The sequence below is a fragment of the Cololabis saira genome, chromosome 13, assembly GCF_033807715.1.
Source record: "Cololabis saira isolate AMF1-May2022 chromosome 13, fColSai1.1, whole genome shotgun sequence".
Taxonomy (NCBI): Eukaryota; Metazoa; Chordata; class Actinopteri; order Beloniformes; family Belonidae; genus Cololabis; species Cololabis saira.
Window position 1 is genome coordinate 23,469,797 of NC_084599.1, and position 22,474 is coordinate 23,492,270.

Genomic DNA, 22,474 nt, shown 5'->3' on the forward strand with positions numbered 1-22,474 from the left:
ATTGACATGAAAAGACAGGACCAAGATTGAATAGATCAAAATGATTTAAAACCTTCTTCCCCTTCTTTTGAGAAGTATTGTATTATCAAATTGTATGTGGTTTAACTGCCTTCTAGTCACACCAGAAACCTAAAGCCTGTTTTAGGGTGGTGCTCCTTGTGATTATAGGGGTGGGGTTTACTCCTTTGCCCCAAGGGACAGGGCTGTGCGATTAAAGGGTGATTTATGCTTCCGCGTTACACCGACGCAGACCTTACGGCGTAGGGTACGCGACGACACCCATCGTACGGAGCACGTCGCCGCGTACCCTACGCCGTAGGCTCTGCGTCGATTTAACGCAGACCATGGCTTAACCCTTGTGATGTCTTGCTCAGGGATGTCCTCAGCTGCTGTTTTCTGCCGTCCATCAGGTTCTAATGGCTTTATCTCAAATTCAAAGGGGCGCATGTTCTGCCATATGACGCTCTCTCATTTCTGACACATTCTGTCTTATTTATGGTGGATTGAAAAGTAAACGTAACGCAAACAGACGGAACACACGAGCACATGGTATGAAAATGTACACCCAAAAGTTTCAATTCCCATGACTAAAACATATCACATATAATCAACAATCATTTTCCTTGCTGCAGGCTGGTTTGATGATTATTTTCTCACATTATCTGCGTGATTATTAGGAGAGAAAGTTTAAAACAATAATGGACACGAAAAATAAATGAAAAGAAAAAAGAAAAAAAGAATAAAATAAAAGAATAAAAAGGAAAAAGAAAAAAAATAATAAAATAATGTATTATTTAAAATCTAGAAAGCTCTAAACGCCCCGAAGCCAGCAACCAATCGCATTGAGCCGTGTTTGGTTGCTAGGCAACGACTGGTCCAATCAGCGCTGTGTTTGATTCATGTGCTGTGCGTGGTTGCAGGACGTGTCTAAAGTAGCTGTTTAACCTTAACAGAAGCTTGGAAATACCGCAATAATTAAGGTGTAAAGTAAGTCCTTGTCATATATGCATATATTTTGTAAAAGCTCTAAACGGCCACTTGTTTAACTTCTTAAGTTGAACAGGTTAGATCGTTGTCACTGATTAGGAGGAGCAGCAGCGGAGACTGCGGTTACTTTTCGTTTTTTAAAATTTTAACAACATTGTATTCAAAGGTTGCTGTAGTTACTGTACTGTTTTAATAGCTTTTGCTCAGAAAAGACACAGATTGAACGATGTGTTTATGGTGTGACTGCCAAAATTCTTGTTAAACCATAATGTAATCAGAACAGGTACATGATCTACATTTGTGTATAAAGTTACATTATATTGTGCTGTCTTCTCTTTTGAAGGAAAACATGAATCTCTGTTTGGAAATAGTTTAATTTGACTTCAGTTGCTTGTGTACAACAGACTCCCAAAACAATTACAGTATATATATATTTCAAACATGCACCTAACTGATCCTGTGATTGAAAATCCTCTTAGTGAGTTCTTAGTTTTACATATTAAATTGTAACAGATGAGTTTAAGAGTTAAAGGTTAAAACTTGTCCAGTTGGCATGCTAAGCCAGGTCTGGGCTTTGAGGATAGGAAGCTTGCCATCTGTCTCAGCAGACTGATTAACCCCTTAAACCCCCAGGTGCTTTGAGCTGTCCTTTATAGTGCAACACTTCCAGACCCGTGTCAGGTCTGTCGAGTATTACTGAAAGTAAACTTCAATTCAATTCAGTTTTATTTATATAGCGTCTATTACAACAAAAGTTGTCTCTAGGCGCTTTCCAGAGACCCAGAACATGACCCCCGAGCAATTATTACATAAACAATGGCAGGTAAAAACTCCCCTAGTGGGAGAAAAACCTTAGTCCAAACAGTGGCAAGGAAAAACCTGGATCATAAGGGGGTAAACTGTGCATCCCGATTGATCGCCCCCTTGTTGAAATTAAAATGTAAAAATTACAACAGTTGTTTGCAAAAGCTGTTCTAAATTGGAGTCATACTGCTTTTGAAATGCTCATTAAAAGTTCAAATGTGACAGGTGGAATAGTTTTGGTTCATGCCTTTTTGGTTGTCTCTTTGCAAATCAACCAACATGTTGTCTGGCTGAGATTAGGTGAATCAGATGATTAGTGCGTTGGGATAGGATGGGAGCTTGCTCCCATCCTATAACCTGCTAAATACTATAGTAGTATATCAGAGACAAGGTTAACAAGATCAATATGATAAACTTTTTATAATACTCTTTAAATGGAAACATATTTAGTGCAGAAATATGAATCTACACAGAGAATCATTTGTCTGTAAAGCCTTATTATTCAGACTGCTTCATGCTTCTACCTCTCACTACCGCATGTGCAGCTTTGTAATCCACAGTGGTGAATGGCCACTGCTAATCTGACTTGTCTATTTCAGGATATTGTAGGTGGACCTTGTGGTCAACCTTTGTAATCTGTGCATGCAGTAGACAATCCAGTCACGTAGCCTGACGGCTGCACTGTAACAATGCCAGAGTCCTCCCTGGGTGAGTTTAGATATTTATTATTATATTTATTTCCTTTATAAACCTATCACAAATATAATATTTGTGATAGGTGTCCTTTCTTTTGCTGCTTTTAACAGAGTTATTAAGCCCAGGCCTTGCACTTAATTTTGGAATGTTTTTTTGTTTGTTTGGCTATTGACGTCTCCATTAATCATTTTAACTTGATTACAGCACTGCAGTGTCCTGCTTTCAGTTTATAGTTTTCTCTAATTGTGTACTTTGTCATGTGATTTGGAGCAGGCATTGTGATAAATGAATGCTATTTTTAGTTATTATTCAAAAATCACTTTAGATGAAAGTTTTCCCTTTTATTGTCAAGGGTTAAATCTGTTAAGGACAATGAACTGGATATCTAATTAGCATATTTCTTTTCCTTCAAGTCAAGGGTGTTCATGGCAGCACCGTTGAATGTGGGACACCCCTCTTGAGGCAGTTCAACCAGTCGACGCTGCCTTTGCTCAGAAATTCCAATGTGCTCAGTACCTTCTGCACAGAGAACAACATGCAAGAATGTCTGTCCCACATCAATCAGGTTGGTAGTCTTTTGTGTGTTTCTGAGGTAGTACTAGTACTGAATTTATTGTAAATGCATGTGTGGTCAGTTGTCTATCTCCTGAGATTGGCTGGGAATATTATGAACGTTAAATGTCATCTAATCTAAGGAAATCTTAGGAGAATTCTTCTTTTCAAGGACATCTGTAGTATACAGGATGTGCACTACACGTGCTGTGCAAATAGTTAGTTTTCCTCCACATCTCTCTTCCTTTATAGGAGATGACCTTGCTAGGCCTCCCACCAGTTTGGACCATATCAGGCAGCAGCTCTGATCTGAATATTGTAGCTGTGCTAAACTGCATGTATGACCTGATTCAGCTGCATCGAAGGGGCCTCAGAACCCTGGAAAACATGGAAGTGGAGCAGCTGAGGTCCAGCAGCAATGTGGACTTCCTGCAGCTCACTAACACTAGTTTAAAGGTACAGTAACTCACCCTGTTATTTCTCTGCTTTTATTGCGATAGCATAACATTTAATGATAAACCCTTTGAATGCTGAACTGATACAGAGTGGTATAAAAAATATATTTAATGTGCTTATAAGGTCTGTGCTGGGGAGCTGGAGAGGAGGGTGTCATCGATTAACACATCTCAGATTTAGGAGGAACAATGCAGGTTCCGATCTGGATGTGGAGCGCTAGATCAGCTCTATATCTGTTCTAGAGTCCTGAAGCATGAGAGTTTTCCTTATTGGTCCACATGTATTTTATAGACTTGGAGAAGGCATTGCACTGATTCCCTGTTGCAGTGAAGAGAGGGTTGACCCAAAAGGAAAAGGTTCTGTGTTTCAGAATCAGAATCTTTATTTTCATTGTACAAGAGTATGACGGAATTGTGCCCAGATCCATTCAGTACCGAAATAAACATGAAAATTGATATTCACAAGAAATATTTAAAAATAAGTATATGTACAAGAAAAGAAAAAAACTAGAGAGCAGAAAAAAAACAAGAAATGTACATTCAACATTCAAATACTGCACAATAGAAATAATGCGTTCATGTTTAGATATCGCACAGTAGTTTACTAGTTGATCCATGATCTTGCCCTCGGTAAGGACCGAAAGAACACAAATACATGTTACCTCTGCAGGGTGGTTGGACTCTCCCTCTAGACTAGAGACAGGGTGAGGGGGGGGGTTCGGAGGGACTTGTATTGTAGCTGCTGCTAGGGTTGCCACCTTTCAGAAATAGAAATAAGGGACGCCCCGATTTCAGCAGCGCAGCATTGACCATTTAGCATTTAGCATTGAACTTGCATGACAGCCAACCATACAACAACTGAAATAGCCTACGTATGTCCACATCACCCCAGATGTATAATATAGCCTACAGGTGAAGAATATGGTGTAAAAGTTAATTTATTTCAATAATTCAACTAGAATATGGTGTAAAAGTTAATTTATTTCAATAATTCAACTAGAATATGGTGTAAAAGTTAATTTATTTCAATAATCCAACTAGAATATGGTGTAAAAGTTAATTTATTTCAATAATTCAACTAGAATATGGTGTAAAAGTTCATTTATTTCAATAATTCAACTAGAATATGGTGTAAAAGTTCATTTATTTCAATAATTCAACTAGAATATGGTGTAAAAGTTCATTTATTTCAATAATTCAACTAGAATATGGTGTAAAAGTTCATTTATTTCAATAATTCAACTTAAAAGGTGAAACTAATATATTACCTAGTCTTATTACATGCAAAGCAAGATATTTTAAACCTTTATTTGTTATAATTTTGATGATGGAATTGTTTATTGATTTCATAAAATATTCTCAAATTTACTTTGCTGGCCTTAATGTTTCCTGTGTTTTATTTTGTTATCATTATTGATCAATTTAGTGTTGATGTGTGTGTGACAGACGTGTGTTTGGGGCGTTAATGAAAATACGGGACAAATCGCATCCCGTATTAGTTCAATACAGGATGCAACATTTTTTTCTCAAATAAAGGACAATTCCGTATTTTACGGGACGGGTGGCAACCCTAGCTGCTGCTCCTCCACATCAAGAGCAGCCAACTGAGGTGGTTTGATTATTTGGTTAGAATGACTTCTGGGTGCCTCACTGGGGAGGTGTTTCAGGCATCTCCTACTAGGAGAGGGTCCCTAGGCAGACCCAGAAAACACTGGATAGATGATTTCTCTCAGCTGGCCAAGGAAACTGTTTCCACTGTCTTAGACAAGCTCAGGCTCCTGCTCCCAATATCTAAACGGAAGTGGATGGACAATATTATATCTTACCAAATTATGAGATTGCCTTTCACTGAGCTTTGCTAACAGCTGTTCTTTCCATTGTATTTTGCAGGAGCAGCTTGAACATTCTAAAAGGGAAAACACAGGACTTCTTGAAAGAGAACGACAGCTTCAGCTGAAAGTGAAGAGTTTGCAGAACTCCCTGAAAAATGAAAAAGAAGAGGTGGGATGTTAAGAGTAGCCTCATAGGCAAAGTAACTCTGTCGTCAGATCTTTGTGGTTTGCCACGTACATTTTCTTGAGAAGTATCAACTTGTTTAATTCTCTCCGCCAGGTGCAAAAACTTCAGAATATAATTGTGAGCCGCGCCAGTCAGTACAATCATGACATGAAACGGAAGGAAAGAGAATTTAACAAACTGAAGGAGCGACTGAACCAACTCCTGGCTGACAAAAAGGAGAGAAAACAAGGTAGAATAGAAAATTGTTTTGCTTAGGTAACGTGTTAGAACGAAACATGTACTCAGTGGTCACTGTCTGCAAATACACCCTTCACACTTAATCTCTCTCCTGTGCCTGTTGCAGGGCAAAGGAAGAGAGAATATTACCAGGTTTGCAGAACAAATAAGGAAATGAATGATAAAACTTTAGTAATTATTTATTTATTTGTAAACATAACATTTATATAAAGAACAGAGAGTTACAGTAATTTGAAATAATTTTAAGAGTTTTCAGACACAGTTGTTGCCGTCAAGTAAAAAAGAAGTAGCATGTATATACCAGCAGGAATTTTAAGTATTTGCAAGAATTATAGCACCACACACTTCTAATGGGTCATAAGACATGATTTAGGATTAATTATTTTGTATGGCTGTATTTTTTTTCTCATCATGCTTCGGATGTCTTTTATATAATTTATTGTGAGTATTATAGGGTGCTAAAAGGTGAAAAATCACATGCCTACTTATTTGTTTCTCTTGCTTTACAGCCATTGATGTATTAAATAACATTGGCAGAGCTGATGGGAAGAGAAGCCTTTGGAGAACGGAAAAAACCGAGGCCAAGTAGGTCCTAATCCCTTTATTAACTATCTTTTTAGTCTTCGCAGTATGTTTTAGTGAACTCTGTTATTTATGGACGCATTTCAAATCAAGATCTGCAGAAATACAGCAGAAAGAAAAAGCATGATCAATGGAAGTGCTGCAGTAAGCCAACTATTGCACCTCAACCAAATGTTAGTACAAGGCCTTTTCTTTTTCTAGTTGACACAAGTGTCTATAAACCAGACTATAAGTTAGTCTATACATACATAGACTATGCCATTTGTTTATAACTATGTATAGGCTTGTAAAGATATTGAATTTAAAAAGTGACCATGATTGTGTTTCTCATCCTAAGGCAAGAGGGAGAGATGTATAAGATCCTGCTGAGCGACTACGACGCCAGACAGAGGGAGCTTGTTATGGAAAATGCTGAGTTGAGGAAAGTCTTGCAGCAAATGAAAAGAGACATGGTGTCCATTCTGAATTTAAGAAAAGCTGTGAAAGATGACCAACATGAACACTCTGGCACACAGGTGGGCTTACTTCTTTCCCCCTTCACAATGGCTGTTCTTCACCTTGTCCCATGTTTATTATTATTTTTTTCCTTCTGCTATTTTAACATCTAAATTAGATGAAAATATATTGCTAAAAAAACGTCTCTTAAACATGCTTTCCACATGTTTGACAATACATTAAAAAGTATTTTCACCCTCATTTCAGGGTAGCTCAGAGGAGGAAGAAGAAGAGGGGTTTGACTCCAGTAAGGAAGGTGCAGAGCTGTATTGTATCCATGCCCGGGAGAAACTGACCAACAGTATTCGACTGCAGTGGAGAAGGCTCAAGAGCCACGTTGAAAGGCTAAACAGCCAAGGTGTTCATTACTAAATTAATAAATAAAATAGATCTATTTATGTAGTGCTCGTAGTCGGAAAAATAGAAGGACCATGTCTTATCAATGTATGGATGAATAAATGTTTGTTGAAAGGGCTGATTTTTTTTGTGCTGTTTGTTTAGTATCTTTGCCGCAGATAGTTGACAGTATAAATAGCGACGCTGCTCCACGAGAGACTCATGAGGAGGAGATGGAGAGACTAAAGCTGGAGATCCAGCAGTGTAAAGATTTCATTCAAACTCAACAGCAGCTCCTGCAGGTAAAACCGAACAATGATGGTATTTAACAATGGCATGTGAATTTGATCTGTGAAATACTTCAAGGAGTGTGTTCAACTCATCCCATTGTTTAGATGTGTCTAATTTTTGCTCCTTCCTGATTTGAAAACTGGAAATGAAAAGATAGAAAATGTGTCAATGATTACATTTGGGGCTGACTTAGACAATGCCTGTTCTTTCTCTTCTTGCAGCAACAGTTGAGCTCTCCGTGCGATGAGGAGACTGGATCTTTACTAAATGACAGCTATATGCTACAGGGGAATGCACGCCTCAGAGAGGATTGGAAGACGTTTGAGGAGCAGAGGAAGATCTTTGACAGAGAGAGGAGGAACTTCACTGAAGCAGCTATTAGACTGAGCCATGAGGTGAGATTAAAAAAAACGTTTAAGACAGCTGGGAGCAAACATCGGTGACACTAGTTTAGGTGTCTCGACTACTTTTTAAATGTCTTGTTTATCTTTAATTTCCAGAGAAAGGCCTTTGAGGAGGATCGGGCAACATGGCTCAAACACCAGTTTTTAACCTTAAGTCCATTTGGAGAATCAAAGAAACCCTCGTTGTCAAAGTCTATAAGTGCCTTTGGAATATGTGAGTGTTACTGTGTTGCTGTTGTTCTCACAAATTCAGTCCAGTTAAGCATTCGCAGTTGTTGACTAGTGGATATGTGCAAGAGAACCATCAGAACAAGGTTCTTCAAAAGTCTTCATAAGTCAAAAAATACAAAAGCTAAACAACATATTGGTGATAAAGCCGTGAAGCAAAATACAGGTGTATAGAAGGATGAAAATGCTTTCACTCATGTTTTTGATATACTTTCAAGGTAGTCAAAAGTGGACTGAGATGTCATAATATATAATATACTGTATATTTATAAACATTTTCCTAAGCTATTATTATCATTAGTGTTCGTTTCTAACAGTCAATGTCTATTTTTAACAGCTGAAACAGAGGTGAGCCAACAGCTGGGTCCAGAAAAACTCAGCGAAAGCTTTTCCAACTCGGCCCCCCCGACACCTGGTTGCCTCCCACTCATGTCATCTCTCAAAGCTGACCAGCATCACGCACTTTCTTTTATCCCACAAAGCAGGTATCATGTCTACATTTTCTATGTGTTTTTTTTTTTTAATTTTTAAATTTTTAATAATTTGTACAGTTATGTGGAAAAATAATGTAATATTATGGCACGACACGAGGCGGAGGACGGTTTGCCTCTGCAAAGTCTGTATATTTATGTTAATGGCCACCTCGAAGGGCATTATCCCGCTTATACCAAGATCACTTACCAAAAAACATGAATAATAATCAGTTATTCATGCTTTAATGTGTTTTCAGTTGAAATCATTCGTTTTATAACAAGCCACAGCTGAGCGGCTGCAGCAGTTGTAACCTGGTAAGTTACAAAGTTTTTTAACAAGCCATAACTCAGTTTCCTTGGTAACACCTGAGGGTTTGACTAATACCTGGAACAATTACTACCATCCCATAAGGTCCTTATGCAATGGACACAGTGTTGACTTCTCCAGTAACTAGGACGGACCTGAGATACGACTTAGCAACGGGAGATATTCTAGTCCGCTCAGCTCTGCTCGGCTATGGTACAGTAACAAACAGTAAATATATTCGTAGAACAGATAGTTTCCTATATATATATATATATATATATATATATATATATATATATATATATATATATATATATATATATATTAAGATTTGCCGGACTTCTGCTCTTTACCGTCCTGCGGTAACCGGCTGTTCTTCCCTGAATCTCCGTTGCCATGGTTACCACCTGGCAGTTGATCCAGCGCAATGATCAATGATATTAAAGATATCAGGCAATTTAACCGAACTTGTTTTCTAGGTCCATTAACATGTTAATGGACACCTGCTAGCCAATCAGAATCGAGTATTCACACAGACCTTGGTATAAATATATATAGTCTAACGCTGCATTTGGTTTTTGACAAGGTGGTGTTCTCTGTTAGGTCTAAAACATCTTCGCTGTGATCTTGTCCGTCAAATGGACATTGTTCTAGAAATATTAAGGTTTCATCTGGTGCAACTTTTTTTTTTTATATATTTTTATTCCGATTTTTTTCCCATTTCTTCACCCAGTGCCCCTACCGAAGTCAGCCTTGGGCATTGCTCCCTTTACCAACCCCGGGAGGGCCTTGCACTGAGCTCAGGTCTCCTCTTTAACTTGAGGAGTGAGCAGGCCGCTTCTTTTCACCAGACAGGGTGGGGCTTCTCTGGCCGGACGTGGCGCGTGGAAGGATTGCGTTATTCCGGCCGGATCCTCCCCACCCCATCTGGCGCCCCGGTTGGCCAGAGGGGGCATGTATAGCCCAGGACTGCTGCATGTTTTTGTGAGGGTAGCTCACATTAGCTACCCAAGGGAACACGGGGAGAACATACAAACTCCACACAGAAAAATCCTTTCACCAACCCCACCCAGGGTGTGGGTGTTGAAGTCATGGGGGAACTTAACACACACTCAGCGCCCACAACGTCCCCGGCAGGAATTGAACCCAGGACATTCTTGCTGTGAGACGGCTGCACTACCAGCTGTGTCACCGTGCACCCATTAGTGCAACTTTTTAAACCTAAGCTGTGATGTCATATTCATTTTAAGAGACCTTTGTATTTTAATTGAAAAAATAAGAAATATGTCATCTAAGGCTATAGCAATCCAGTTGTGATTCCTGGCAAGGGCCAGAAGATTATTTGAAATTTGTTGAAAGAGTGCACTTTTTTTTTCCACATGACTGTGCATTTTTAACATTTTCAACTATGGTTTCCACCTAATTGTCTATAAAATGTGATCTCCAGCTCAATCAAACCAAAGAAGAAGACTGAAAATGCTGAAGAATCAAGCATCCCCTCTGGACATGTTCCCGTCCAGCATGAACTGAGGAACAACAGCAGCCACTCATTCATACTGCAAAATAACAGCTCTATATAAAGCCAAATACTGTCATAATTTCAATCATAATTGACTATGGGATGCTTTACAAGAATATCTTTTGATTTGTGAATGTCAACCACCTGAAGATGTTGAATGTTACCCTATAAAGAGTGAAAACTTTTTCAGCCGCTGATTTTCTGCGAATCGTATGTTTGGAATAAAATTCATGTAAATATTTCTTTTTTATAGTCATTAACTTAATATTTTACACATAGCGTATGTGGTAAACATAAATATTAATGTTGTAGTGTATATCTGTCCTAGAAATCATATTTTAATCCAAGCATGGTATTTATTTATTTATTTTTATTCAGAAGTGCAACAAGTCATGCTGATGAGAAGTTTTGCCACTACCCTTGCTCACTGATGCTGCAGATAATATTCCCTAAATGCTGACTTTCATATCACAGCTTTTCACAGTAAACTTGCCAGCTGCCAGAGTTTTAGAATGTAGGATTAATGTTGCTGGGATAAATGTTGAGTTTGTTTAGACTCAGGGTTTTCCAACCTGATTTACAGCATTATGTCTTTTTGTCAATGTTGCAGTCTAAAATGTTGTAAAATCTAACAATTTATGTAATTTGTATCAGAAAACGATACACTGTAGTTGTGTTGGTATGAATGTAAATTAACAATTTGTTCAGTAATGAGTTCATTTTAATGCCTTTATATTGAGATCAATTACTGAAGATTTCTTGCACATTTTTAAACATAAGCAGCTTTTTGACGTTTGAAATTTAAGCCACTGGCCCGCTCACCTTATCTGAAGTTCATCCCAAAGAGCAGCCATGCTGAAGATGGTTTGCTTTCTCAAAACTACACACTGTTCATCACAACAAGAAGAACGTTTTTACTTTAGATTTTTACATGCCTGGACCGATTAAAGATCAGCAAGGTAACCTGCATCTCTGCGCCTCTCTTTTGGGTCCAGTTCTGTTGCCTGTGTTAGTTTCTCTTAACACCATTGTTTCATCAGAACATCCCTCCTTTCTCGTGAAGACCAAAATACTATTAATATCACTAAAAGCACCGTTGTAAAGAAGATGTCTGTATGACATCATACAGAAAACATTTACTATTTATTGCTGTTAAAAGTTGTTTTATTAAATCATGTGTTGTTCTTAGTGTTTCACACAATGTTTTCTGTATTTTGTGGTAGTCTTTCTAAAATATGACACTATATAACATGTCATATTGTTCATCTGAGGTTGGCCTAAATGCGAGACTTAATAAGAACCAGAGGATGTCTTTGTTTTTATGAAAAACACCCAGAAAAGCAAACTGGATGAATGTAAAAATAATTGACATATAGTATCACTTTTGGCCCTGTTATTGCACTGGTAAGGAATGTATTGATAGGAAGTCCCCCAAAATCCATGGAGTGTGACAAACATTTGATGTAAGTTTCATAAATTAGCTTTGACATAGGATTTTGCAGGTTGTGTGAGTGGCCCAAAGAACATAAAGTCAGTAGAGTCACCTGATGTGATTGGGTCCTCCAGTCCAAATCTAACCCACCCATTATTGCAAATCCTTTTAGATAAATTAATATTTGTAAATATTCGATTGCTATTAAGGTCCACCCACATGATGAGAAAGTGAGTACAGCTATCTCTGATATTGTGGGAACGGTATAAAAGATGCAGAGGTCAAAATGGATCAATCTTTTTACAATTATGTGGGAATTCCTTAGTATTACTGGGATTTTTAAAGGCAAATCGAGTAAAGTTTACTATGATTAAATGCCATAAAATGTAGAGTACTCTGTTTTAATATTTTGTCTCAAGTGTATGTGAATTTTCAACAATTGCAGGTGTACTTTGGTTCACACATTAATTCATAGCCATCTTTTCTCATGAAGTCCATTTCCCAGATCTTTGTGAGCTTTTTGTTGCAGTTGAACATTTTCATTTTAAAACACAAGAAGATAAACACAATAAAAACCTCAAATCAGTGAAATCCTATTGAGATGTTCTTTATTTAAAGTTACAGTTACAAACATACACATGATAGCAGTGACAGACAGTGTTGTTCTCAAGCACACTGAGCAGTGCAGCTACAGGCCAGGTGAGCCTCTGTAGTTTCCCTCAGATCCACGCTGCTGTCAAAGATGCTGCTCGTGCGCTCAGGAGCAGAATCTGCAGAAGCAAGGAAGCAAAGCAATTAGAGACAGTTTGTTTTGAAAATGTTGTTTTCTACTGATTGGTTTTATTTCTTCTTAAAACTCACCAGAGGGCATACAGTTGAAGCCAACAGTGACTGGGGTGGTCTTGACTGGGAAGCAGCCAGGCAGACAGCGCAGCACAGGCTCAACAGAGAAGCATCTGGAGTTCTCCCCTTCAATGTTCACCTGCTTCTCAAGCTGCACAGATTCAAGCTTCAGACGGCACTCTGTAAGAAATAGTACAGATAAATGGATTTCTGATGGATGCAGTGAGCCGATGACATGTTTAAAAACCTTTCATGTGCTGCAACATAAATATTAAATAAAAGTGGAGTAGAAGGTTGGAAATTAAGATAAAATGTCATAGTTTTAATCTAAAAATAATTGCTTAGTGATCTTAGAGTCGTACCACTGTTGTCCCTGCAGCTCTCTGCAGAAAGAGTCCAGGAATGAGCAAAGCTGACTGCATTCTTGCTGACCCGTCCATTAGGTGTGCGATACTCCTCTCTGATCTCCCCATCAGCCTTTCCACAGAGTCCACAGGTCTTGCCTTTCATCCAGTCCACAACTTTAATCTATTTTGCAAAATGATGACACATTAAGTGGTAGAAACATCAGACATATCTGGCACCTGTGAAAACTCCTTTGCTTTGCTGGTGTTTTGGTTTCTCCAAAATCACGCTTTTTTCTGATAATTTGTGCAGAAAGGTTCATCATGTATAATATTGTTTTTACCGTGTATGACTTCTGGTCAACATAAACCTCTTGAAGTCCGTGGCTAGGTGCATAGACAGAAATGCCTTCTCCAGTTTTTCTGATCACAATGCCGTCTGTAAAACAAGTTCTTATCATCAGTTTTTACAAGTAGTTTAAATCAGGAATTCAGGATGAACTATAAAACTGGAGAACGTGTAGCTTTAATTTAGCAACATTACGTTTAAAATGATCTTTTGTTAATGTAAAAAACTTTGATAGAACAAAGACTGTGTAAAGACACCTGTTGGATGGTCGTATGGGAGTGTGGTTTCCCTTCCATTGACCTTCACAGCCACTTCAATCTTGGAGAAGAGATCAATATCGCTACAAGAATAGAAGATAAAACCTTCATCAGTTTGATCAACGTGCCAAGGAAATCTAACATTCTCTTTCACATCCATGTTTCTGATTACTCACATGTTAGCAATTTTGACATTGATATGGCTTTGTCCAGTGGAGTCCTTCATCAGCAGAACCATGAACTTCAGCTCTTCGGTGCAATCCTGCGCTAAGACCTGGTAGCAAGACTGGGGCATGTCCCTCGTGTATGACCTGTTGTTGAATGTAATCAATGTGTCCTCGACTGATCTACATTGAGCTGGAAGAAACGAAAGTGCTTTTAACCTTGGGTTGCATAAAAAAACATTAAAAACAGTGTCTACAATTGTGTTATGATTTATGCAGCGTCAGCCATTACTTGCGACAGCCTTGGCAAAAACGTAGTGGGCCTTGTCAATGACTTCATCAAAGGGGGTGAAAGTTTTGATCTCTTTCAGAGGCAGAGTGACGGGAAGACTCAAAGTCATGTTGTAGACTGTACGCTGTCGAGGGAATAAATCTTGTTTATTAAAAAGCAGTAACAAGTAGAACCTTAGGTAGAAAAACATGACTTTGCATACCACTGGTAATCTTGCAGTGAAGTTAAGGGCCTTTTCAGACGCTGCAATCACAGTGAATGAGAGTTGTCTGGTGCTGTTCTTTCCCTTGATCAAGTCAGCCAGCATTTTAGCAGGAACGTACTTATACACCCTGTTGAAGAATTTTTGTGTCAAGTACTTTGCAAGCTTTGCATGGAAAGTGTTTGGCCTTACGACAGCAAATATGAAATTTCTTACATTTCTCCGTAGCGTCTAAGGGAAGAGGGCAGTCTTTCCCAGGACATTCTGAGGCGAGCTGCAGGGCTTGATTCAACAAGACCAGTTTCTCCAGAAATCATGGTGCTGTATTCCTTGCAGTTTGCTCCCCAGGAGATCTTAGCCTACAAAGAAACAGCAGGTACAAGAATAAGCCATTTTGCTTTAGAGGTAGTCCTCTTATTTTCATTAAAAAAAAAAAAAACAAGACAGTGTCTTACTGTGACTTTGTGTTTGCTTAGCACAACTCCATCAACACAGATCTTCCAGTTGTACTCAGTAGACAGAGGAGCGAAAACGATCTGAAGTCTGGCACTTGGTTTGTCAAGGTAGGCAGAGAGTTGGTATCCCTGCAGCTTCTTATCAGCTCTAACAGCTTGGAAGATGGCGACAACGGTGGCAGCCTCATTACCGAGGAATTTGTTCTGTGGGGAAAACCTTTGTGTGAGTGCTCACAAACCACCAGGGAAGAGAAGACTGGATAAGGATTTTTCTGATATCCAAATTTCACCTGTCTGTAAATGGCCTCAAAGCTTGAGTCACTACTCTTGCTCTTGGAATACATTGCAGAGTTGACAGCCTACAAGAAAGATATACCAAAGTTAAAAAATGCCAGGAAAAGTATATGAATGAAGCCACACTTTCAAACATTACAATATAAACTTATATTTTGAAGTACAATACAAACTTACCTTCTTGTGATCCTTCTCAAACCTGTGACTTATCTGCTGTTAAGAACAAATATCATTATTTCCCAGGCACTCTACACTTATAATTTTTTTTGCAGACTTACAAAATCATTTTTTATATTTTACCCTTGAACGATGAATGCTGGAGCTAGAGGAACTTGAGCCAGCACTGAAGAGTGATGTAAGGGTTGATGCAGAGCTGGATTTGGAAGAACGTCTGGAAGAGCTGTTTATGCTGCCGCTGCTGCTGGAGCGAGATGAGGAGCTGGAAGCGATGGAGGAGGAAGAGCTGCTTGAGCCAGATAAGGAGGACTTGCGGCTGGAAGCCAGGATTTTGTTGAGCTTCATCAAGACTGGTGTTTCCTCAATGATCTCTTCACTCAGGTTGATCTGTCTAATGAGCTTCTCTGCAGCCTTTACTCCAACCCTGACTTCCATCTGAAGTTTCTCAACGGCTTCACCTTCAACTGAAATTATCAGAACATTATAGCATTATAACCTACTTGTCCCTTTTTAAAATGCACAACATTTGTATTTTCAGCACTTACTTGGTGTGATGGATAAAGAAGCATGGTGACTTCCTGCCAGTTTGTACAGGGCAATGTCCCGGATAGATCCAGCATTTTTGGTGGCAACTTTGATACAGGCCTTGAGTCCAATACCAACATACTGAGCACAATATCTCTTTGAAAGGAGACGGATTTTGTTTTCCGTAAGCTTGGCATCTTCTACTTCCATGGAAATGGCCTCTTCAGATATTGACTATAAGAGGAAATAGATATCAATGATAATTGAAGATACCGTGTTAGCTATCAAAATCTTTTATAATTTAACCACTCTCACTGTAATAGATGAGACAGATGACAGAATCTCGCTTGAAACAGATCGCAAGGGAATGATGGGAGTGATCTTTTCAGAAGCAAGATCCTCGATATTTCTCACCACAGCAAAGGTCTCAACACTGTTGGGAAGGAATGTAAGTTTTAAAGATGTGGCTAGAGGTCGTTTTGAATATTTTGATTGAACAATTGTATTTTTCTTTTGGTGAATTAAACATGTAAGCCTTACTTCAGGGATGTAATGTTTTCAGGTACAGAAACTGGAAGAACTTCGATCTTAAAGTCACCCTCCTTGATGTCAAGTCTTGCAGCAATTTTGGATGGAACAATAGAGTTGAGCTTAACTCTTGATACCATGGTTGCCTGGATAATGGGGGTGTTAATTCCCATCACAGCAAAGGTATTCATTGCAACACTAGGAGAAAAATGAGTATGTCGTAAATAAGTATGAGTAGAGTATTTTTGATATTGTCACATTAAATGGCTTCTGCTCATTTTGTGCCAAACAATAAGACACTGAACCTACCTTGGTTCGACTTCAGTCTCAAGCTGAATGTCAGTCTCCAGAAGGCTCACGATGGGGAAACCTTCTGACAGGGGTGGTTGTGTGGTGGGTTTGACTAAGCAAACAAATGAACTCATTAGCCATCAACCTTTCTTTTTGTTTTTGCATCCTTTTTCATATTATTATTTTTGTTGAAAAATAATTTATTTAGTATTGATAAAACATATTATGTTTCATGATATTCTATGATGGACTTACTTTTCTTTGTTCTTCTAGAACAAAGAAAAGTACGTCCAGCTGCTTTGATTCAAACCTTTGAGAGTTAGCAGAGAATCTACACCAGTATATTATGATGGTATTTCCAGTTCTCTTAATTAATTAAAAAAAAACAACGTTTTTTTCCTTACTCTTGACAACAGCTGCAGCTACAGCAGTAGAGTACAGACTGAGCTCCAATGGAAGACCAGCAGCCGTAGGCAAGATGCGTCGCACCTCAGCAGCCAGCACAGGCTTGGCGTAGCTCAAGCTGACACCGGACAGCAGCAGAGTCTCGAGAGCCTCTCTTCCGTATTTCTTAATAGAAGGTCCACTGGCATACTGTAGGGGAAAAATGTATCGTAGATATTGTGCTTTGCAAGACTTTTGTCTGACTTGAGGTTAACAAGTTTATGTACATATTACATACCGTAATAGCTTCTTGAATCAAAGTTTTGTCGATGTTTGCAAAGGCAATTTCTTGTCCAAACAACTTGACATACAAGGAAGCCAGGGGTTTGTCGGTGGGCAGAGACCTCCACTGAGACAGCTGTAGACAGAGAAAATGTGATGTTTCATTGTTTGAGATTGAGTAATACTTTATTATCTAATTTGTGGTTTTTACTGGTGCTTACAGCCTTAAGGATACGCTTCATCTTGGTGATCCTGTCAGTTCTCTCAGTGATTGATGGGTTTTTCAGAAGAGCCTCTTGGAGGCCGTCAGTTCTCACTCCAATCTTAAAAAACAAACACATACACGATGTTAAAACAATAACTTTAAATAAGTTATTCAACAGCTGGTCAAGTTTTAATTTTCCTTCACCTCCAGAACATCAGCTGCAGCTCCAGCAAGGAAGGCTCTGGTCTTAGCAACAACAGATCGTGGAAGAAGGGTGGCAGCATCATTGATGTAGAAAGCAGTGGCAGCCGCACCAAGCATCAAGGAACCTAATTTAGAGTTTGTAGAAGTACATTTAGTTGATGCCGTAAAGAAAAAAAAAACCCAACATGATTGTATTTCACTTAGGTCTTACTGTCATAGAGGTCGACATGGACTGCTCTGCTGAAACGCATGCTCAGTCTGTCCAACTTTGGACCCAAGACTTTCATGGCCACACTGCAAGCTGCAGCACTATAAAGGAAACATGAAATAGATTCATAAACATTAATCCTTACGAGCAAATTGGCTTGATGATTAACAGGGATCTGACAGTATACTCACAGTGAAGGATGGATGATGGAGGGGCTCCTGCTCAGAGACTTCATGTGAGAGTAAGTGAAGCTGGCCACTTGCAAATTCTTCTCTGTCTTCACAATGTTGGCAACAGTTGTCACCAATCCCATACTAGGACTTGTCTCAAACAGGACAATGCATGAAAGCATGCGAAGTTCTGGGTGAAGAGTCTTGTCCATGTAGAGCTGAAGAGCTAATTCCTGAACCTGTTTCAGAGGGGAAAACAAACTCAGTATGGACCTCAGTGCATGGACTTGAAGTTCTCTGAAATACTCTCCAGTATTCAGAACTCACCCTTCTGGGCTCTTTCTTTGCAATGTTCCTGAGGGCCAGGATGGCTTCAACATGGACTCTTAGTGGCAGAGTTACAGCAGTAGTGCCATGTATGGGTATGATCTTCGTGATTGACTTGAGACTTGAAGGATGTCCAGCATTTGCCAAAATCTTAACAAACAAGATGATGTTCTCTATCTCTCTCTTAGAAACAGCCTCGGAAAGACGGTCCTGGATGGGCTGTGGGAGGAAATGGGTTTATGAGATCAAAATTTCCTACTCTCAATTTTTCCTCAATGTTTGAAGTGATGAGATAAATCAGGTAAACTCACCTTTACAAGTTCAACAGGACAGGCAGGTGTTTCAGCGCAGTATTTGGAAATCATTGTACCATAGCCGAGGAGGACAATCTCACGCAGAATTGGGTTTTCCAATATTTTGGGTTCCAGTGACAGGGTCTAGAACAGTGCAAATGTCAGAAACGTTTCACACATCTGTTGATGATATAAACAAAGTTACTTGCTCTAGAATCTACTAACCTCTACCAGCTTGATGGTTTCAAGGTTTGCTGACACCATGTGAACAGCTGCAACCAAAGCCTGAGATGCCTCAACAAGACTCAAGTCATCAGCCAAGAATTTCTCCTTGATAAACCTAAGAACAGCAGGAGTTCCAGTGGCAGGGATTGCATCCAAAAACCAGTGTCTGAAAAAAGCAAGGATAAATTAAGTACACCTAGAGTATTTATAGTCATACATTATTTAAAAATATATATGAATTTTCAGTCACTCAAAAGCCACCTGTGGGTAGATATCTTTTTGTTCTGGCCCCAGAACATTTCCAGGTCTTCATAGCGAGCTGTACGTAAGAGCTGAATCAATTCCAAAAACTTCATAGGGGCTTCCTCATGGACCTTCTCAACATTGTTTGAAACCAGGTGATTCAGAATCTCGACAACCTAAAAACACAAGAAACCATTACATGTGATTAGGATTCACATGTTTTCATTCTTTACATCACATCTTTTTAAGTATCCTGAAACAATACCTGGGCCTGTAAGTTACTGATCTTGATAAGCTGAAGGGGTGTCTGAAGAAGTTCGGTGGAGAACTCGTACTTGATAGATCCACGGGGAGTATACTGAGCTGAGATGGATGGAATAGGGTCTTTTTCAATCTCAAGGAACACCAGTCTCTGCCTTTGAAGTAAAGTGAAAAACAATCAATCTTCAACCCAGGTACACCAATAAATTACCACTTTTACGTTCTCAGTATATTTTGACATACTTGGTTTCCATTTGAACAGCTCCATGGACCTCAGAGAGAGGTAAGAATTGGATCAGCTCACTGACAGCTGCCTTCATGATCATGGTGCCGCTTGGAGATGGTTTCAAGGTGTAACTGAATGATGTTGTACCTCTAAGGTTTTTGGATTCCTGTGAATATGAGTAAAACATATGCTTATTTGTACAATATTTTGCTATCATACATGTATGCATGGTACAAAATCAGTTTGATCTTACCTTCTGGCATTTGTCGCATGTCTCGGTGTATGCCAACCCGATGTTTTTAATGACCTCTTCCTGGCAGTGGTTCAAGTCCCTGGTCTTGGTCAGGAGGATACGTTCAGCCTTTAGATCTTCATTGATGGAGTAGAGGGTCTTGCACACACCCTGAGTTCCGGCCTGTGAAACAAAGCACCTGTTTAGTGGAGAATGGACTTCTCACAGTGGACTCCTAATAGTCTACCTGGGGATCTTGGACAAACCTCCTGCAGATCGTAGACATTGTGTGTCTTCTTGATGTTGAGCTGAAGGATGTTCAGGATGCCTCTGTAGATGTTCAGCACCAAAGTTGAGACTCCTTCCGGGGCCTCAATCTGTCCCACAATACCATTGGTGTATTGAAACTTGATGGGAATTGTGAGCTGAGGTGCCAGGGCTGCCTTTAGCTTGCTCGATGGAGTTAGAGGATCCTTTGGCCAAACACCACTGTACTCATAGAGCTCAGGTTCCGCAAACTATAATTTAGAAATTAGATTTATAAGAGGCAGTCTGCATTTCGAAGTTAAAATGCACATTGCTTGCTTGTGATATTGATCTTTACCTTCATCAGGTAAGTATTTTCAGACACTGCTCTGATGAGAACTTTGCTGGAGATGTTGAGTCCAGCCCTCGCCAGACCTTCATCAGGGAGACCCCCCAGGAGCAATGTCTCATACTTGTACACGTAGGTTTTACCAACAGCAAACTCAGGAGCTGTAAGCACAGTTTTAGTTGGTGAAAAGTGTTCTACCTCAGCCCCAAAACAGCTATTTGAAAGCTTTATTAGAAGAATTTACTAGTATCATTGCTAATAAAAAGATAAGTAATATAGGTAATATTAAGTACTGAACTTACCAAAATTTGGACTTTGTCCGGCTGAAACAGAAATAAAATAAAGTTAATAGTCCACTATGCAAATCGAATGTGTTATTACGCATCGCATTATTTATAATTTGGGGAAAAAAATACATTACATATATTTTGAATGTATATCTATCAACCAAAGGAGAATTACTTTTTCAAATACAGGTTCAGTATTTGTCTTACACATGAATAGTCTACAGCTATTGGCATTCTGATAGTGGATTTGAAAGGTGCCTTCTCTCTTGTCTTCAGTTATTCAGCTATTTTTTCAAAATTTTCAAAACTCCCAAACCTTCATATTAAAATTAGCTAAAACATTGTGTTACATTTCATTTTATGGTTCATTTAATCTATGTCAGAAATGCACATGCTTAAAATGAACAACAAATACATAGTTGTATGCCACTGGCTAAAACTGTTAGTAAAAATGTCCTTTCAGTCCTAAATAGAAATGCAAAAATAGTTTCTTTCCTAGAATTCAACTGTTGAAGATAAGTATATTGATCAAACCCTTGGAGATTTTTTTTTTCTTTTTGGATAGTAAAGTTATATGACATTAAGGCTACCTGTACCCAGGTATACTGACAAGGTACCCAGGTATATTGACAATAAAGTATTCTATTCTATTCAGGAAAGCATGGTGTATTGAGTTATGATAAAGCACGACATAACATGACAAGACTCCTGCACATTCTTCTGCTGTAAAAAAAAAAGCATTTAAAATCTGAAAGGTAAGCAAACAACAAAGGAAGTTTTTCAAATAATGCTCAAAAGTGTATCTTGTGCAAAAGTGGCAGTCTTTCACTAATGCAGAATGCTTCTTACCCACGAAGGCCAGAGTCAGGGCAAGCACAACCACTTTCATGGCTGATGGGGCTGTCACATTCTGAGGTGACGGGCAGCCTTTTAAAGGAAAACTCTGTGTGGAAAAAAAGAAAAAAAGATGTTTGTGATGTAATAACCCCTGTTGTTGCATATGAAAGTACATAGATAACTTATTAACTTTTTAGAGTGATGTGAGCTTGTGCTCAATTTGGCCAGGGTCGATCAGAGGATGACAAATTAGGGCCACCTGACCTTGTTCTATTCAAATATGTCAGGGTTAACTCGATCACTGTGTTTCAAAATGTTTGCTGTGCATATACTTTGTATTATGATTGCTGCTTGAGCTAACAAATGCTTTACACTAGATTTTCCATGAAATGCTGTTCCAATTTTTATTTTTATACTACATGAAAAGGATGAAAATACGCTTGCAAATACTGTCTATTAGAGGCATGAGTTAAAAGATATAAAACCTCCTTTTAGAATATGGAATCTGTGGTTCAGCGGTTGAGCGGTGTTTTGTTGTTGGACTTCTGTGCGAGTCACAGTTTGTCCATCACGAACACCATGTTCAGGCATAAGGGTGTCCATCAGTGCACGTGGCACCAGGACACCCTAGGCCGGAGGTCAATGATCGACTTTGTTGTCGTTTCATCTGACCTTCGGCCGCATGTCTTGGACACTCGGGTGAAGAGAGGGGCTGAGCTGTCAACTGATCACCACCTGGTGGTGAGTTGGATGCGCTGGCGGAGGGAGAGGTTGGACAGACTGGGCAGACCCAAACGGATTGTGAGGGTCTGTTGGGAACGTCTGGCCGAGCCCTCTGTCAGGGACATCTTCAACTCCCACCTCCGGGAGAGCTTCTCTCGGATCCCGGGGGAGGCGGGGGACATTGAGTCCGAGTGGACCATGTTCTCCGCCTCCATTGTCAACGCGGCGGCTCGA

General features: G+C 39.3%; 2 protein-coding genes across 3 annotated transcripts; one reads left to right on the forward strand and one right to left on the reverse strand.

Moving 5' to 3' along the window:
* The first annotated feature begins 889 nt into the window (after positions 1-889).
* On the forward strand, positions 890-11,096 carry LOC133458474 (afadin- and alpha-actinin-binding protein-like). 2 transcript variants are annotated; one of them, XM_061738373.1, is made up of 14 exons: positions 890-987; positions 2,391-2,499; positions 2,901-3,052; positions 3,292-3,495; positions 5,385-5,495; positions 5,607-5,742; positions 6,260-6,335; positions 6,670-6,847; positions 7,035-7,185; positions 7,329-7,465; positions 7,676-7,849; positions 7,955-8,072; positions 8,424-8,571; positions 10,314-11,096. In XM_061738373.1, the coding sequence occupies exons 2-14, from the start codon at positions 2,481-2,483 to the stop codon at positions 10,444-10,446; spliced, it is 1,737 nt and encodes a 578-aa protein (XP_061594357.1). In that variant the 5' UTR covers positions 890-987; positions 2,391-2,480; the 3' UTR covers positions 10,447-11,096. The 2 variants fall into 2 exon arrangements, with proteins under 2 accessions (XP_061594357.1, XP_061594358.1); XM_061738374.1 differs by having other exon boundaries at positions 962-980.
* Positions 11,097-12,416: 1,320 nt separating this feature from the next.
* On the reverse strand, positions 12,417-21,569 carry LOC133458473 (vitellogenin-1-like). The gene is made up of 34 exons (XM_061738372.1): positions 21,530-21,569; positions 20,696-20,716; positions 20,403-20,554; positions 20,065-20,316; positions 19,820-19,981; positions 19,584-19,732; positions 19,345-19,495; positions 19,098-19,255; positions 18,837-19,002; positions 18,630-18,755; positions 18,319-18,537; positions 18,013-18,230; positions 17,825-17,922; positions 17,614-17,738; positions 17,426-17,527; positions 17,221-17,340; positions 16,943-17,132; positions 16,557-16,650; positions 16,260-16,445; positions 16,035-16,152; positions 15,740-15,953; positions 15,318-15,658; positions 15,195-15,230; positions 15,014-15,082; positions 14,724-14,927; positions 14,485-14,627; positions 14,269-14,398; positions 14,067-14,190; positions 13,787-13,967; positions 13,611-13,693; positions 13,349-13,443; positions 13,023-13,188; positions 12,679-12,840; positions 12,417-12,587 (listed from the first exon to the last, which is right to left on the reverse strand). Exons 1-34 carry the CDS (start codon positions 21,567-21,569, stop codon positions 12,484-12,486), a joined length of 4,899 nt encoding a protein of 1,632 aa, XP_061594356.1. The 3' UTR covers positions 12,417-12,483.
* Positions 21,570-22,474: the final 905 nt, after the last annotated feature.

Coding starts and splice junctions, on each gene's coding strand:
- LOC133458474 (XM_061738373.1), top strand. Junction 6,336..6,669: donor ACGGAAAAAACCGAGGCCAA/GTAGGTCCTAAT, acceptor TCTCATCCTAAG/GCAAGAGGGAGAGATGTATA. Junction 7,186..7,328: donor TGAAAGGCTAAACAGCCAAG/GTGTTCATTACT, acceptor CTGTTTGTTTAG/TATCTTTGCCGCAGATAGTT.
- LOC133458473 (XM_061738372.1), bottom strand. CDS start 21,569: ATGAAAGTGGTTGTGCTTGCCCTGACTCTGGCCTTCGTGG. Junction 19,003..19,097: donor AAAAAGATATCTACCCACAG/GTGGCTTTTGAG, acceptor TGCTTTTTTCAG/ACACTGGTTTTTGGATGCAA. Junction 15,954..16,034: donor CATCTGTCTCATCTATTACA/GTGAGAGTGGTT, acceptor TTCCTCTTATAG/TCAATATCTGAAGAGGCCAT.